At 46.3% G+C, this 14,414-nt stretch overlaps 1 protein-coding gene across 1 annotated transcript in view; it reads left to right on the top strand.

Annotated features, from left to right (window-relative positions):
• Positions 1-1,856: 1,856 nt before the first annotated feature.
• LOC129820887 (neuropilin-2-like) overlaps positions 1,857-14,414 on the top strand; it is a 274,672-nt gene continuing 262,114 nt past the window's right edge. The window contains exon 1 of the mRNA XM_055877963.1: positions 1,857-2,482. Within this exon, the coding sequence (XP_055733938.1) occupies positions 2,410-2,482 (73 nt within the window). The 5' untranslated portion in view covers positions 1,857-2,409. The remainder of the gene's footprint in view (positions 2,483-14,414) is intronic.

Raw genomic sequence — 14,414 nt, 5'->3', positions numbered from 1 at the left:
AAGCATCAGCTGTCAGAGCAGCTTTCTGATCGCTGTTCCTGTACACAGACCATCTGTAAATAGCCCATCCAACTACCTCATCCCCATGTTGTTATTTTTTTGTTTTTTGCTCCTTTGCACCTCAGTATCCCTACTTGCACATTCATCTTCTGCACATCCTACCATTCCAGTGTTTAATTACTAAATTGTAATTATTTCGCCACTATGGCTTATTTATTGCCTTACGTCCCTAATCTTACCTCATTTGCACATGCTGTATATAGACTTTTCTATTGTGTTATTGACTGTACGTTTGTTTATTCCATGTGTAACTCTGTGTTGTTTTTGTCACACTGCTTTGCTCTATCTTGTCCAGGTCGCAGCTGTACTTCAGAACTTGTTCTCAACTGGCCAACCTGGTTAAATAAAGGTGAAATTAAAAATAAATGAAAATGTAACCTATGGGTTGCTAGACGTTCTCGTTGTATACCTTACCTGTGGACCCTGACCGTACACCCTACTTAAATGTTTTGTGTACTATGTTACGTCTGGTCTATGAGACCAGGCAGGGTTTTTAAGTCACTTAGAGGGGTTTAAACCTGTTTTCATTGTCAGCTGGCATATTAACCTTTTTCTTTTACTTCATGACAGGGTTTGTGAGTATATATTTTCTGTTTTTCCTCCTTATTTTGATTCTTCAGACACGTGAACCCTGTGCCCTTGTTAAAACACTACATAGCTCGCTGTCAAGTGGGTGTTGCATTTAGCCCAGGTCAGCCAAACATTACCATATTACCATTCCACTGCCTGGCAGCATTTTCAGACTACACTTACACGCAACTGTATGTCAATAAATAAAACGGTTTGCGCTCCGGAAGGTATTTCCCGTGTGGAAAATTGGTTGAAATGTACTTTGAATGACTTTGCAACTCACAACTTGTCATTGTACATAAGAGATGCATTCTGCATGCCGGGGCCTTTTTGCTGTTATCAATCTATCTCCATATTTTTCCTTACATTAGGGAAAAATCAACGAGGGGCTATGCATTCCTAAGGAAAAATAATGAACGACGTGGAGGATGTGTTCCGTGACGCGCTAGCGTTCAAAAGCAGCTCTAAAATAGAACATATAAGATTGAAGTATACCGTTACAGGGCGTTACCGTTACAGGTGCGTTACAGGGAAATGCACTTCAAGCCAATTAGAAATGAGTATTCAACAATGGCATGGTATAAATGGATTATTCTCAGAATATGATGGTAACTATACGACTGTATAATGCTTGTTCACATTGCCTAAGAATAACACTCGTTTATATCTAAGCACACCGGAGTCCTGTCCAGTTCTCTCCATAAATACTAATTAAGCCAACCAGCCCGTGGTAACTGTAGCCTATATACGCCACCGACATGTCATTTCATGAGCTTGGGGCTGTGTTTGCACCCGCTTTTGTTTTTCCTTCCGTATCTGTCTTTTTATAAATCAAAGAAAGAAAGAAAGCCCCAGCAGGCAGGCGGTGAGTGGTCCTCTTTAATCAGCGGCTGTGAGGAGGCGGGTCGAGGTGCTGACTGTAATGTGATAGCTGCTCCGTTCTAACGCTTTTATACACACATGCTGCCTGTCTGGCTTGCCTGCGAAGACGGAGCCTTCAAACTCAGACAGAATACTCCGAGCAGAGTAGAGGAAGGAGCTAAGAGCGGGGACAGCGGGAGAGAGAGAGCGGAGTGTTACTTCTAGATGATAGAACACCGGGTGTTTCTAACGGCAACAAAAATAACGTTTTTGATGAGCGTTGTATGGAAGAACGGTTTTACGCACTAGCCTTGGACAGTTGGACTGTTTCGTTTAGATTGTGATTTTATTTTTTGGGGGGGGGGGCGGGTGGGTGTTTTTTTTTTTGGACAAGTAAATGTACCGGAGGGAGAAAGTCAAAGAAAAGATAAGGACATAAGATGTCACCGGATTTCGAGGCAACCAAAAAAAAACTCACTTCAGATATGAGCTCACGGAACGCGTCAAATCAGTGGAGTAAAACCGCTACGGACCTTCTGAATTGATACAGATGGTTTTGTTTTAGCTACATTTTGTCCAGTGTTTTATTTCGTTGGAATAGAAGATCATCTGGGTGATATTTATGTTGTATTATTTTTTTTAATCTTGTGGTGGGGTAGAATAGTTTTGAATCTATTCAATTATTGAATTGAAATAACCTGGGAAAAATATTAATATTTTTTTTTAAAGAGGAAACAAAATACGGTGGTGAGGGATCGAAATCGCCGTTGTGGAGAACCCGGACCACAGACAGACCCTTCTCGGTGGAGACGCGTGTTACGCGTGAGTGGAGAAAACAGTTTGGAAAGGTACGAGGAGGACTTTAACTGAGAGTTCTTCTCTCCAAGATCGGAAGAGTAACACTTTTCACCCAGAAACATGGATATATTAACGTGGCTGTGTGGATGTTTACTGGCGGTTTGCTTACCACAAGTAGTTCTCGGTGAAGAAGGTACGTTTTCGCAGCCCTACAACTCCTGTTCTCACAAATGTGTTATGTGCCATTTGAAATATCACTTTGAACCGCTTTGCTTCAGCAAAATATTGCCCACTATAAATATATCATTATATTTCCTTCTAAAGCCTTCGGAAAATAAGACGAAAACAGTGTCTTTCCCAAGTCTAGTCTTCCCGAACTAGTCTTTCCGATTTTATTTTAGATATGGATTGATATATCATTCGGTCTTTCGGCATATGTTTCAGATTAACAAATCAAAAATGAGGGTTTTATACCTCAAAGACAGCCAGTTATTCAACGATATGTAGTGACAGTTGAAGAATCTGCTGTGTGTTTTTAAACGTTGGTACTGTCAGCGGGACTCGACGTGCGTAGAGACCGCCGCGGCAGTTCTTTTTTAGGGAAGGCGATTCCTAGCGCCGCGGGCGTCATCGGGAGCCGGTTTACTTCTCCGGGGGGATTCGGGGCTGCTGTAAGTCTCTTACATTTCCTCACAAAACCTACGATTTAAAAAAAAGAAGAAGTGAAATAACGTTTCACCTAAAATAGCCAAGCAGTACACCCAATATTTCACTTGAGATTATAATACAAAACGTTTTAGTGTAGTGAGGGATTTAGAAACAATATATTGTGTGCTCGTATCATCAGGGCGTCTGTTGAAATGATGAATGTTCACTGTGAGTGTTTTAGATACGAACAGTCAACGGGTTAGCTTGACATAGAGGAGAATCTACACACACATAAAACAAAGCTTTGTTATAATTAAGTAGGCTAATTAAAATCCAACGTGTTCTTAATGGTCAGATTAACCTTTGATTATATGAGTGGATTATATTTGGATTTAATTTGACTGTCTTGGTGATCTAATGATTTGTGTTTAGATGTTCACTTGAAATGTAATTCATTCCAGTCTGTTTAGTGTAAACCTAATAGTTTATGTTTCCAAATATTGACGTTATTTCTATGTTAATACTCATAATCATTTATAGGCTTGCTACAGAGTTACCCCTCAGGAGCCTATTTTACCTCCTAACAATCCACATAGGTTGTGACTAGAAATGCGTAGGCAGTGTTTCAATTGATCGCTGTCAAATGATAGTTTATTTCTAGGAAATCATAAAATGATTTGCGTCTGTTACACGACGCAGCCTACAGCGGGGGGGGGGGGGGGGGGGGGGGGGGGGAGCTCTTAAAGTTGCGTAGAGGTAGTCAGCCTATCACTTGAACCGGTGCTTGTTTTTGAGCCATTTAAAATGGATCGACTTTATGTTAAATGTTTCTCTTGAGAGCCGAAGGTAGGACCTTGACAGAGATTAGTCCGGTGTAGAGCTCCATGACAAGGACCGTGTAGCCAGACTCTGAAAACCAAGCAGGCTGAACGTTTGTGAGGAAGACTTCTGTTTTTTTTCTTGTCTATTGGATTTCACAGATCCCGTCTCTTCAAAATAAAATGTTGTTTTCTAAATAATCGCAAACATATTTGAAAGGTATATATTTGTTTTGCGTTAAAACCAAATGAATATATATAGTTAGTACATTGACCATATATCGTACAATAGCATTATAACAACACGATGTAACGTTGATCACGCTACTGTTACTGAAATACTTCACTATCTTACCTTTTTTTTGCATGAGACGCACGTTATAATGAATTGACCTTTATATCATAGTAATGACATGGCAATAGCACACAGCTACACATTTTATCCATCACAATCCATTCATAATGTTTTGGAGGAACATTTTTTTACCGGGGGTGTTGGACGGTATGTAACCGTAAGCTTTGACCTTATTTTCAAGATGAACGGCTTTGAACTAAACCAGTGTGACGACTCAGGCATCTGGAACAGGAGACAGATATCAGTAGCCTTTTTCGGGGAAGAAAAACCATTCGTTTAGCCTGGTAGTGCTGCTCTCCTTCCTTCATTTATACCGATATGAAGAGCTAGTGTGTGTGTGTGTGTGTGTGTGTGTGTGTGTGTGTGTGTGTGTGTGTGTGTGTGTGTGTGTGTGTGTGTGTGTGTGTGTGTGTGTGTGTGTGTGTGTGTGTGTGTGTGTGTGTGTGTGTGTGAGTGTGTGTTTGTAAGACAGGCAGAGACAGAGAGTACATTGTTACAACACTGCATATATATAATATGACATTTGTAATGTCTTTATTGTTTTGAAACTTCTGTATGTGTAATGTTTACTGTTCATTTTTATTGTTTATTTGACTTTTGTATATTATCTACCTCACTTGCTTTGGCAATGTTAACACATGTTTCCCATGCCAATAAAGCCCCTTGAATTGAATTGAATTGAATTGAGTGTGTGAGCGAGAGAGAGAGAGAGAGACAGAGAGAGAGAGAGAGACAGAGAGAGACAGAGAGACAGAGAGACAGAGAGAGAGAGACAGAGAGACAGAGAGAGAGAGAGAGACAGAGAGAGAGAGAGAGACAGAGAGAGAGAGAGACAGAGAGAGAGAGAGACAGAGAGAGAGAGACAGAAAGAGAGAGAGAGACAGAAAGAGTGAGAGAGGGAGAGAGAGACAGAGAGACAGAGAGAGAGAGACAGAGAGAGACATAGAGAGAGACAGAGAGAGAGAGAGAGACAGAGAGAGAGAGAGACAGAAAGAGAGAGACAGAAAGAGAGAGACAGAAAGAGAGAGAGACAGAGAGACAGAGAGAGAGACAGAGAGAGACAGAGAGAGACAGAGAGAGAGAGAGCTTCCTACATAGCTCAGGCAGTAGGAAGCTCTCTCATGCATTTATATGCAGATGATACAGTCTTATACTCAGCCGGCCCCTCCCTGGAGTTAGTGTTAAATGCTCTTCAACAAAGTTTTCTTAGTGTCCAACAAGCTTTCTCTACCCTTTAACCTTGTTCTGAACACCTCCAAAACAAAGGTCATGTGGTTTGGGAAGAAGAATGCCCCTCTCCCCACAGGTGTGATTACTACCTCTGAGGGTTTAGAGCTTGAGGTAGTCACCTCATACAAATACTTGGGAGTATGGCTAGATGGTACACTGTCCTTCTCTCAGCACATATCAAAGCAGCAGGCTAAAGTTAAATCTAGACTTGGTTTCCTCTATCGTAATCGCTCCTCTTTCACCCCGGCTGCCAAAATAACCCTGATTCAGATGACCATCCTACCCATACTAGATTTCGGAGACACCATTTATAGATCGGCAGGTAAGGGTGCTCTCGAGCGGCTAGATGTTCTTTATCATTTGGCCATTAGATTTGCCACCAATGCTCCTTATAGGACACATCACCGCACTCTATACTCCTCTGTAAACTGGTCATCTCTGTATACCCGTCGCAAGACCCACTGGTTGATGCTTATTTATAAAACCCTCTTAGGGTTTTATACTTTTATACTCTTAGGGTTTTATACTTTTATACTTTTATACTTTTATACTCCCCCCTATCTGAGATATCTACTGCAGCCCTCATCCTCCACATACAACACCCGTTCTGCCAGTCACGTTCTGTTAAAGGTCCCCAAAGCACACACATCCCTGGGCCGCTCGTCTTTTCAGTTCGCTGCAACTAGCGACTGGAACGAGCTGCAACAAACACTCAAACTGGACAGTTTTATCTCCATCTCTTCATTCAAAGACTCAATCATGGACACTCTTACTGACAGTTCTGGCTGCTTCGTGTGATGTATTGTTGTCTCTACCTTCTTGCCCTTTGTGCTGTTGTCTGTGTACAATAACGTTTGTACCATATTGTGTTGCTACCATGTTGTTTTCATGTTGTGTTGCTACCGTCCTGTGTTTACATTTACATTTACGTCATTTAGCAGACACTCTTATCCAGAGCGACTTACAGTAGAGTGCATACATTTTTATTAAATTTTACATACTGAGACAAGGATATCCCTACCGGCCAAACCCTCCCTAACCCGGACGACGCTATGCCAATTGTGCGTCGCCCCATGGACCTCCCGGTTGCGGCCGGCTGCGACAGAGCCTGGGCGCGAACCCAGCCCAGCCTGGGCGCGAACCCAGAGACTCTGGTGGCGCAGCTAGCACTGCGATGCAGTGCCCTAGACCACTGCGCCACCCGCCACCTAGACCACTGCGCCACATGTTGTCATGTGTTGCTGCCTTGCTATGTTGTTGTCTTAGGTCTCTCTTTATATAGTGTTGTGTTGTCTCTCTTGTCGTGATGTGTGTTTTGTCCTATATTTAAATATTTGTATTTTTAATCCCATCCCCCGTCCCCGTAGGAGGCCTTTTGCCTTTTGGTAGGCCGTTATTGTAAATAAGAATTTGTTCTAAACTGACTAGTTAAAGAAAGATTCAATAAAATAGACAAAATTCCATCAATCAGTGCCTTCGACAGGATTATAATCCAGGGTTTTCTACAGCATTATAATCCAGTGTTTTCTACAGAATTATAATCCAGTGTTTTCTACAGCATTATAATCCAGTGTTTTCTACATCACTATAATCCAGTGTTTTCTACATCATTATAATCCAGTGTTTTCTACATCATTATAATCCAGTGTTTTCTACCGCATTATAATCCAGTGTTTTCTACAGGATTATAACCCAGGGTTTTCTACAGCATTTTAATCCAGTGTTTTCTACATGATTATAATCCAGGGTTTTCTACAGCATTATAATCCAGTGTTTTCTACAGAATTATAATCCAGTGTTTTCTACAGCATTATAATCCAGTGTTTTCTACATCACTATAATCCAGTGTTTTCTACAGCATTATAATCCAGTGTTTTCTACAGGATTATAATCCAGTGCTTTCTACAGCATTTTAATCCAGTGTTTTCTACAGCATTATAATCCAGTGTTTTCTACAGCATTTTAATCCAGTGTTTTCTACAGCATTATAATCCAGTGTTTTCTACAGGATTATAATCCAGTGTTTTCTACAGGATTATAATCCAGTGTTTTCTACAGCATTATAATCCAGTGTTTTCTACATCACTATAATCCAGTGTGTTCTACAGCATTATAATCCAGTTTTTTCTACAGGATTATAATCCAGTGTTTTCTACAGCATTATAATCCAGTGTTTTCTACATCATTATAATCCAGTGTTTTCTACAGCATTATAATCCAGTGTTTTCTACATCATTATAATCCAGTGTTTTCTACAGCATTATAATCCAGTGTTTTCTACAGCATTATAATCCAGGGTTTTCTACATCATTATAATCCAGTGCCTTCTACAGGGGGTCGTGACCCTAGCCAGGGTGAGGTGGGGGGGTCGTGACCCTAGCCAGGGTCAGGTGGGGGGGTCGTGACCCTATCCAGGTTCAGGTGGGGGGATCGTGACCCTAGCCAGGGTCAGGTGGGGGGGTCGTGACCCTATCCAGGTTCAGGTGGGGGGGTCGTGACCCTAGCCAGGGTGAGGTGGGGGGGTCGTGACCCTAGCCAGGGTCAGGTGGGGGGGTCGTGACCCTATCCAGGTTCAGGTGGGGGGATCGTGACCCTAGCCAGGGTCAGGTGGGGGGGTCGTGACCCTATCCAGGTTCAGGTGGGGGGGTCGTGACCCTAGCCAGGGTGAGGTGGGGGGGGTCGTGACCCTAGCCAGGGTCAGGTGGGGGGGTCGTGACCCTATCCAGGTTCAGGTGGGGGGATCGTGACCCTAGCCAGGGTGAGGTGGGGGGGTCGTGACCCTAGCTAGGGTGAGGTGGAGGGATCGTGACCCTAGCCAGAGTGAGGTGGGGGGTCGTGACCCTAGCCAGGGTCAGGTGGGGGGGTCGTGACCCTAGCCAGGGTCAGGTGGGGGGGTCGTGACCCTATCCAGGGTCAGGTGGGGGGGTCGTGACCCTAGACAGGGTGAGGTGGAGGGATCGTGACCCTAGCTGTTTCATCATACTATCAGATACATCAGAGAGAGCGGGAGAGAGAGGCCTACCTGTTTCATCATACTATCAGATACATCAGAGAGAGGGAGAGGGAGAGGCCTACCTGTTTCATCATACTATCAGATACATCAGAGAGAGAGGGAGAGAGAGGCCTACCTGTTTCATCATACTATCAGATACATCAGAGAGAGGGAGAGGGAGAGGCCTACCTGTTTCATCATACTATCAGATACATCAGAGAGAGAGGGAGAGAGAGGCCTACCTGTTTCATCATACTATCAGATACATCAGAGAGAGGGAGAGGGAGAGGCCTACCTGTTTCATCATACTATCAGATACATCAGAGAGAGGGAGAGGGAGAGGCCTACCTGTTTCATCATATTATCAGATACATCAGAGAGAGAGAGAGAGAGAGGCCTACCTGTTTCATCATACTATCAGATACATCAGAGAGAGGGAGAGGCCTACCTGTTTCATCATACTATCAGATACATCAGAGAGAGGGAGAGGGAGAGGCCTACCTGTTTCATCATACTATCAGATACATCAGAGAGAGGGAGGGAGAGGCCTACCTGTTTCATCATACTATCAGATACATCAGAGAGAGAGGGAGAGGCCTACCTGTTTCATCATACTATCAGATACATCAGAGAGATGGAGAGGCCTACCTGTTTCATCATAATATCAGATACATCAGAGAGAGAGAGGGAGAGGCCTACCTGTTTCATCATACTATCAGATACATCAGAGAGAGAGGGAGAGGCCTACCTGTTTCATCATACAATCAGATACATCAGAGAGAGGGGGAGAGGCCTACCTGTTTCATCATACTATCAGATACATCAGAGAGAGGGAGAGGCCTACCTGTTTCATCATACTATCAGATACATCAGAGAGAGAGGGGGAGAGGCCTACCTGTTTCATCATACTATCAGATACATCAGAGAGGGGGAGAGGCCTACCTGTTTCATCATAATATCAGATACATCAGAGAGAGAGGGAGAGGCCTACCTGTTTCATCATATTATCAGATACATCAGAGAGAGAGGGAGAGGCCTACCTGTTTCATCATATTATCAGATACATCAGAGAGAGAGGGAGAGGCTCACCACATTCCACAGTTGCTCGGCAATGGGCAGCGGAAAGACAGTCTACAGCTAACTGAGGACAGACGGACACACAATAACCATAGATGTGATACTCTCCCCACTACCCCCGACTTTCTGAAAAATCAACTCATATTTTAATTACGAATGAGTTCATCTTTCATTATTTAAACAACTTCGTTCAAATGTTTTGAAGCCTATTTGTTTGTTGTTGAAGGAAACAAACTCCCTGGAAACTATGAGGAAAATGAATCTGCAACTCTCTGAAAAACAAAGTCAGATATTTGCAAATCAGGCCAACAAACAAGTTCTAGTTTAATCTCGCGAGGCGGGCAGGAAGTGCTGAGATGGTGAAACAGAATGAACAGGAAGAGAGTCAGAACATAGAGTTATCAGGATGAGAGTCAGAACACATAGAGTTATCAGGATGAGAGTCAGTACATATAGAGGATGAGAGTCAGTACATATAGAGTTATAAGGATGAGAGTCAGAACACATAGAGTTATCAGGATGAGAGTCAGTACACATAGAGGATGAGAGTCAGAACACAGAGAGTTATCAGGATGAGAGTCAGTACACATAGAGTTATCAGGATGAGAGTCAGAACACATAGAGGATGAGAGTCAGAACACAGAGAGTTATCAGGATGAGAGTCAGAACATATAGAGATATCAGGATGAGAGTCAGAACACATAGAGGATGAGAGTCAGTACATATAGAGTTATCAGGATGAGAGTCAGTACATATAGAGATATCAGGATGAGAGTCAGAACACATAGAGGATGAGAGTCAGAACACAGAGAGTTATCAGGATGAGAGTCAGTACACATAGAGTTATCAGGATGAGAGTCAGAACACATAGAGTTATCAGGATGAGAGTCAGAACATATAGAGATATCAGGATGAGAGTCAGAACACATAGAGGATGAGAGTCAGTACATATAGAGTTATCAGGATGAGAGTCAGTACATATAGAGTTATCAGGATGAGAGTCAGAACACATAGAGTTATCAGGATGAGAGTCAGAACACATAGAGTTATCAGGATGAGAGTCAGAACACATAGAGTTATCAGGATGAGAGTCAGAACACATAGAGGATGAGAGTCAGAACACAGAGAGTTATCAGGATGAGAGTCAGTACACATAGAGTTATCAGGATGAGAGTCAGAACACATAGAGTTATCAGGATGAGAGTCAGAACATATAGAGATATCAGGATGAGAGTCAGAACACATAGAGGATGAGAGTCAGTACATATAGAGTTATCAGGATGAGAGTCAGAACACATAGAGTTATCAGGATGAGAGTCAGTACATATAGAGTTATCAGGATGAGAGTCAGAACACATAGAGTTATCAGGATGAGAGTCAGTACACATAGAGTTATCAGGATGAGAGTCAGAACACATAGAGTTATCAGGATGAGAGTCAGAACATATAGAGATATCAGGATGAGAGTCAGAACACATAGAGGATGAGAGTCAGTACATATAGAGTTATCAGGATGAGAGTCAGAACACGTAGAGTTATCAGGATGAGAGTCAGTACATATAGAGTTATCAGGATGAGAGTCAGAACACATAGAGTTATCAGGATGAGAGTCAGTACACATAGAGTTATCAGGATGAGAGTCAGAACACATAGAGTTATCAGGATGAGAGTCAGAACATATAGAGATATCAGGATGAGAGTCAGAACACATAGAGGATGAGAGTCAGTACATATAGAGTTATCAGGATGAGAGTCAGAACACATAGAGTTATCAGGATGAGAGTCAGTACATATAGAGGATGAGAGTCAGTACATATAGAGTTATCAGGATGAGAGTCAGAACACATAGAGTTATCAGGATGAGAGTCAGTACATATAGAGGATGAGAGTCAGTACATATAGAGTTATCAGGATGAGAGTCAGAACACATAGAGTTATCAGGATGAGAGTCAGAACATATAGAGTTATCAGGATGAGAGTCAGAACATATAGAGGATGAGAGTCAGTACATATAGAGTTATCAGGATGAGAGTCAGAACATATAGAGATCAGGATGAGAGTCAGAACACATAGAGTTATCAGGATGAGAGTCAGAACATATAGAGATCAGGATGAGAGTCAGAACACATAGAGTTATCAGGATGAGAGTCAGAACATATCATAGCGAGAGAGAGATGATAAATAATGTATTTGATTCTGTATTTTCATTCCCACTTGGCTGCTAAGCACCGTTTACTCTTGTTTGGACTGTGTGTGTGTGTGTGTGTGTGTGTGTGTATGTGTGTGTGTGTGTGTGTGTGTGTGTGTGTGTGTGTGTGTGTGTGTGTGTGTGTGTGTGTGTGTGTGTGTGTGTGTGTGTGCTTATCACCATTTACTCTTATTTATGGAGGGGCATGTTGTGGTGTGATCATGTACAGAATGTACAAACCTGCAGGAAGTAAGTTAGCAGACAGCGGTGGACAGGAAACAGTTTTTATTTCTGCTGCTAAAGAGACAACAGCACTACTTCTGATCGTTGGAGGCTTGGAAAACGGATGGTGGGAGAGGAGGGATGGTGGGTGGGAGAGGAGGGATGGTGGGAGAGGAGGGATGGCGGGAGAGGAGGGATGGTGGGTGGGAGAGGAGGGATGGTGGGAGAGGAGGGATGGTGGGTGGGAGAGGAGGGATGGTGGGAGAGGAGGGATGGTGGGAGAGGAGGGATGGTGGGTGGGAGAGGGGGATGGTGGGAGAGGAGGGATGGTGGGAGAGGAGGGATGGTGGGAGAGGAGGGATGGTGGGTGGGAGAGGAGGAATGGTGGGAGAGGAGGGATGGTGGGAGGGAGAGGAGGGATGGTGGGTGGGAGAGGAGGGATGGTGGGAGAGGAGGGATGGTGGGAGAGGAGGGATGGTGGGAGAGGAGGGATGGTGGGAGAGGAGGGATGGTGGGAGAGGAGGGATGGCGGGAGAGGAGGGATGGTGGGTGGGAGAGGAGGGATGGTGGGAGAGGAGGGATGGTGGGTGGGAGAGGAGGGATGGATGGTGGGAGAGGAGGGATGGTGGGTGGGAGAGGAGGGATGGTGGGTGGGAGAGGAGGGATGGTGGGTGGGAGAGGAGGGATGGTGGGTGGGAGAGGAGGGATGGTGGGTGGGAGAGGAGGGATGGTGGGTGGGAGAGGAGGGATGGTGGGTGGGAGAGGAGGGATGGTGGGAGAGGAGGGATGGTGGGAGAGGAGGGATGGTGGGAGAGGAGGGATGGTGGGAGAGGAGGGATGGTGGGAGAGGAGGGATGGTGGGTGGGAGAGGGGGATGGTGGGAGAGGAGGGATGGTGGGAGAGGAGGGATGGTGGGTGGGAGAGGGGGATGGTGGGAGAGGAGGGATGGTGGGAGAGGAGGGATGGTGGGAGAGGAGGGATGGTGGGTGGGAGAGGAGGAATGGTGGGAGAGGAGGGATGGTGGGTGGGAGAGGAGGGATGGAGGGTGGGAGAGGAGGGATGGTGGGAGAGGAGGGATGGTGGGAGAGGAGGGATGGTGGGTGGGAGAGGAGGGATGGTGGGAGAGGAGGGATGGTGGGAGAGGAGGGATGGCGGGAGAGGAGGGATGGTGGGTGAGGAGGGATGGTGGGTGGGAGAGGAGGGATGGTGGGAGAGGAGGGATGGTGGGAGAGGAGGGATGGTGGGAGAGGAGGGATGGATGGTGGGAGAGGAGGGATGGTGGGAGAGGAGGGATGGTGGGTGGGAGAGGAGGGATGGTGGGAGAGGAGGGATGGTGGGTGGGAGAGGAGGGATGGTGGGAGAGGAGGGATGGTGGGAGAGGAGGAATGGTGGGTGGGAGAGGAGGGATGGTGGGTGGGAGAGGAGGGATGGATGGTGGGAGAGGAGGGATGGTGGGAGAGGAGGGATGGTGGGTGGGAGAGGAGGGATGGTGGGAGAGGAGGGATGGTGGGTGGGAGAGGAGGGATGGTGGGAGAGGAGGGATGGTGGGTGGGAGAGGAGGGATGGTGGGAGAGGAGGGATGGTGGGTGGGAGAGGAGGGATGGTGGGAGAGGAGGAATGGTGGGTGGGAGAGGAGGGATGGTGGGTGGGAGAGGAGGGATGGTGGGTGGGAGAGGAGGGATGGTGGGAGAGGAGGGATGGTGGGTGGGAGAGGAGGGATGGTGGGAGAGGAGGGATGGTGGGTGGGAGAGGAGGGATGGTGGGAGAGGAGGGGTGGTGGGTGGGAGAGGAGGGATGGTGGGAGAGGAGGGATGGTGGGAGAGGAGGAATGGTGGGTGGGAGAGGAGGGATGGTGGGTGGGAGAGGAGGGCTGGTGGGTGGGAGAGGAGGGATGGTGGGTGGGAGGGATGGTGGGTGGGAGAGGAGGGATGGTGGGTGGGAGAGGAGGGATGGTGGGAGAGGAGGGTTGGTGGGTGGGAGAGGAGGCATGGAGGGTGGGAGAGGAGGGATGGTGGGAGAGGAGGGATGGTGGGTGGGAGAGGAGGGATGGTGGGAGAGGAGGCATGGAGGGTGGGAGAGGAGGGTTGGTGGGAGAGGAGAGGTGGTGGGTGGGAGAGGAGAGATGGAAAACGGGAGACACCGAACACACCTCTGTTCACCTCTCAACAGGCCTCCCTTTATCCCTGCCTGTCTGTCTCTCTCCTCACCAGTCTGTCTCTCTCCTCACCAGGCTCCCTGTCTGTCTCTCTCCTCACCAGGCTCCCTGTCTGTCTCTCTCCTCACCAGGCTCCCTGTCTGTCTCTCTCCTCACCAGGCTCCCTGTCTGTCTCTCTCCTCACCAGGCTCCATGTCTGTCTCTCTCCTCACCAGGCTCCCTGTCTGTCTGTCTCCTCACCAGGCTCCCTGTCTGTCTCTCTCCTCACCTGTCTGTCTCTCTCCTCACCAGGCTCCCTGTCTGTCTCTCTCCTCACCAGTCTGTCTCTCTCCTCACCAGTCTGTCTCTCTCCTCACCAGGCTCCCTGTCTGTCTCTCTCCTCACCTGTCTGTCTCTCTCCTCACCAGTCTGTCTCTCTCCTCACCAGTCTGTCTCTCTCC

This window comes from Salvelinus fontinalis, chromosome 23 (assembly GCF_029448725.1).
Source record: "Salvelinus fontinalis isolate EN_2023a chromosome 23, ASM2944872v1, whole genome shotgun sequence".
In the NCBI taxonomy this organism is placed as follows: domain Eukaryota; kingdom Metazoa; phylum Chordata; class Actinopteri; order Salmoniformes; family Salmonidae; genus Salvelinus; species Salvelinus fontinalis.
The sequence above is the reverse complement of the archived record's forward strand: the minus strand, read 5'-3'. Positions and strand labels throughout refer to the sequence as shown.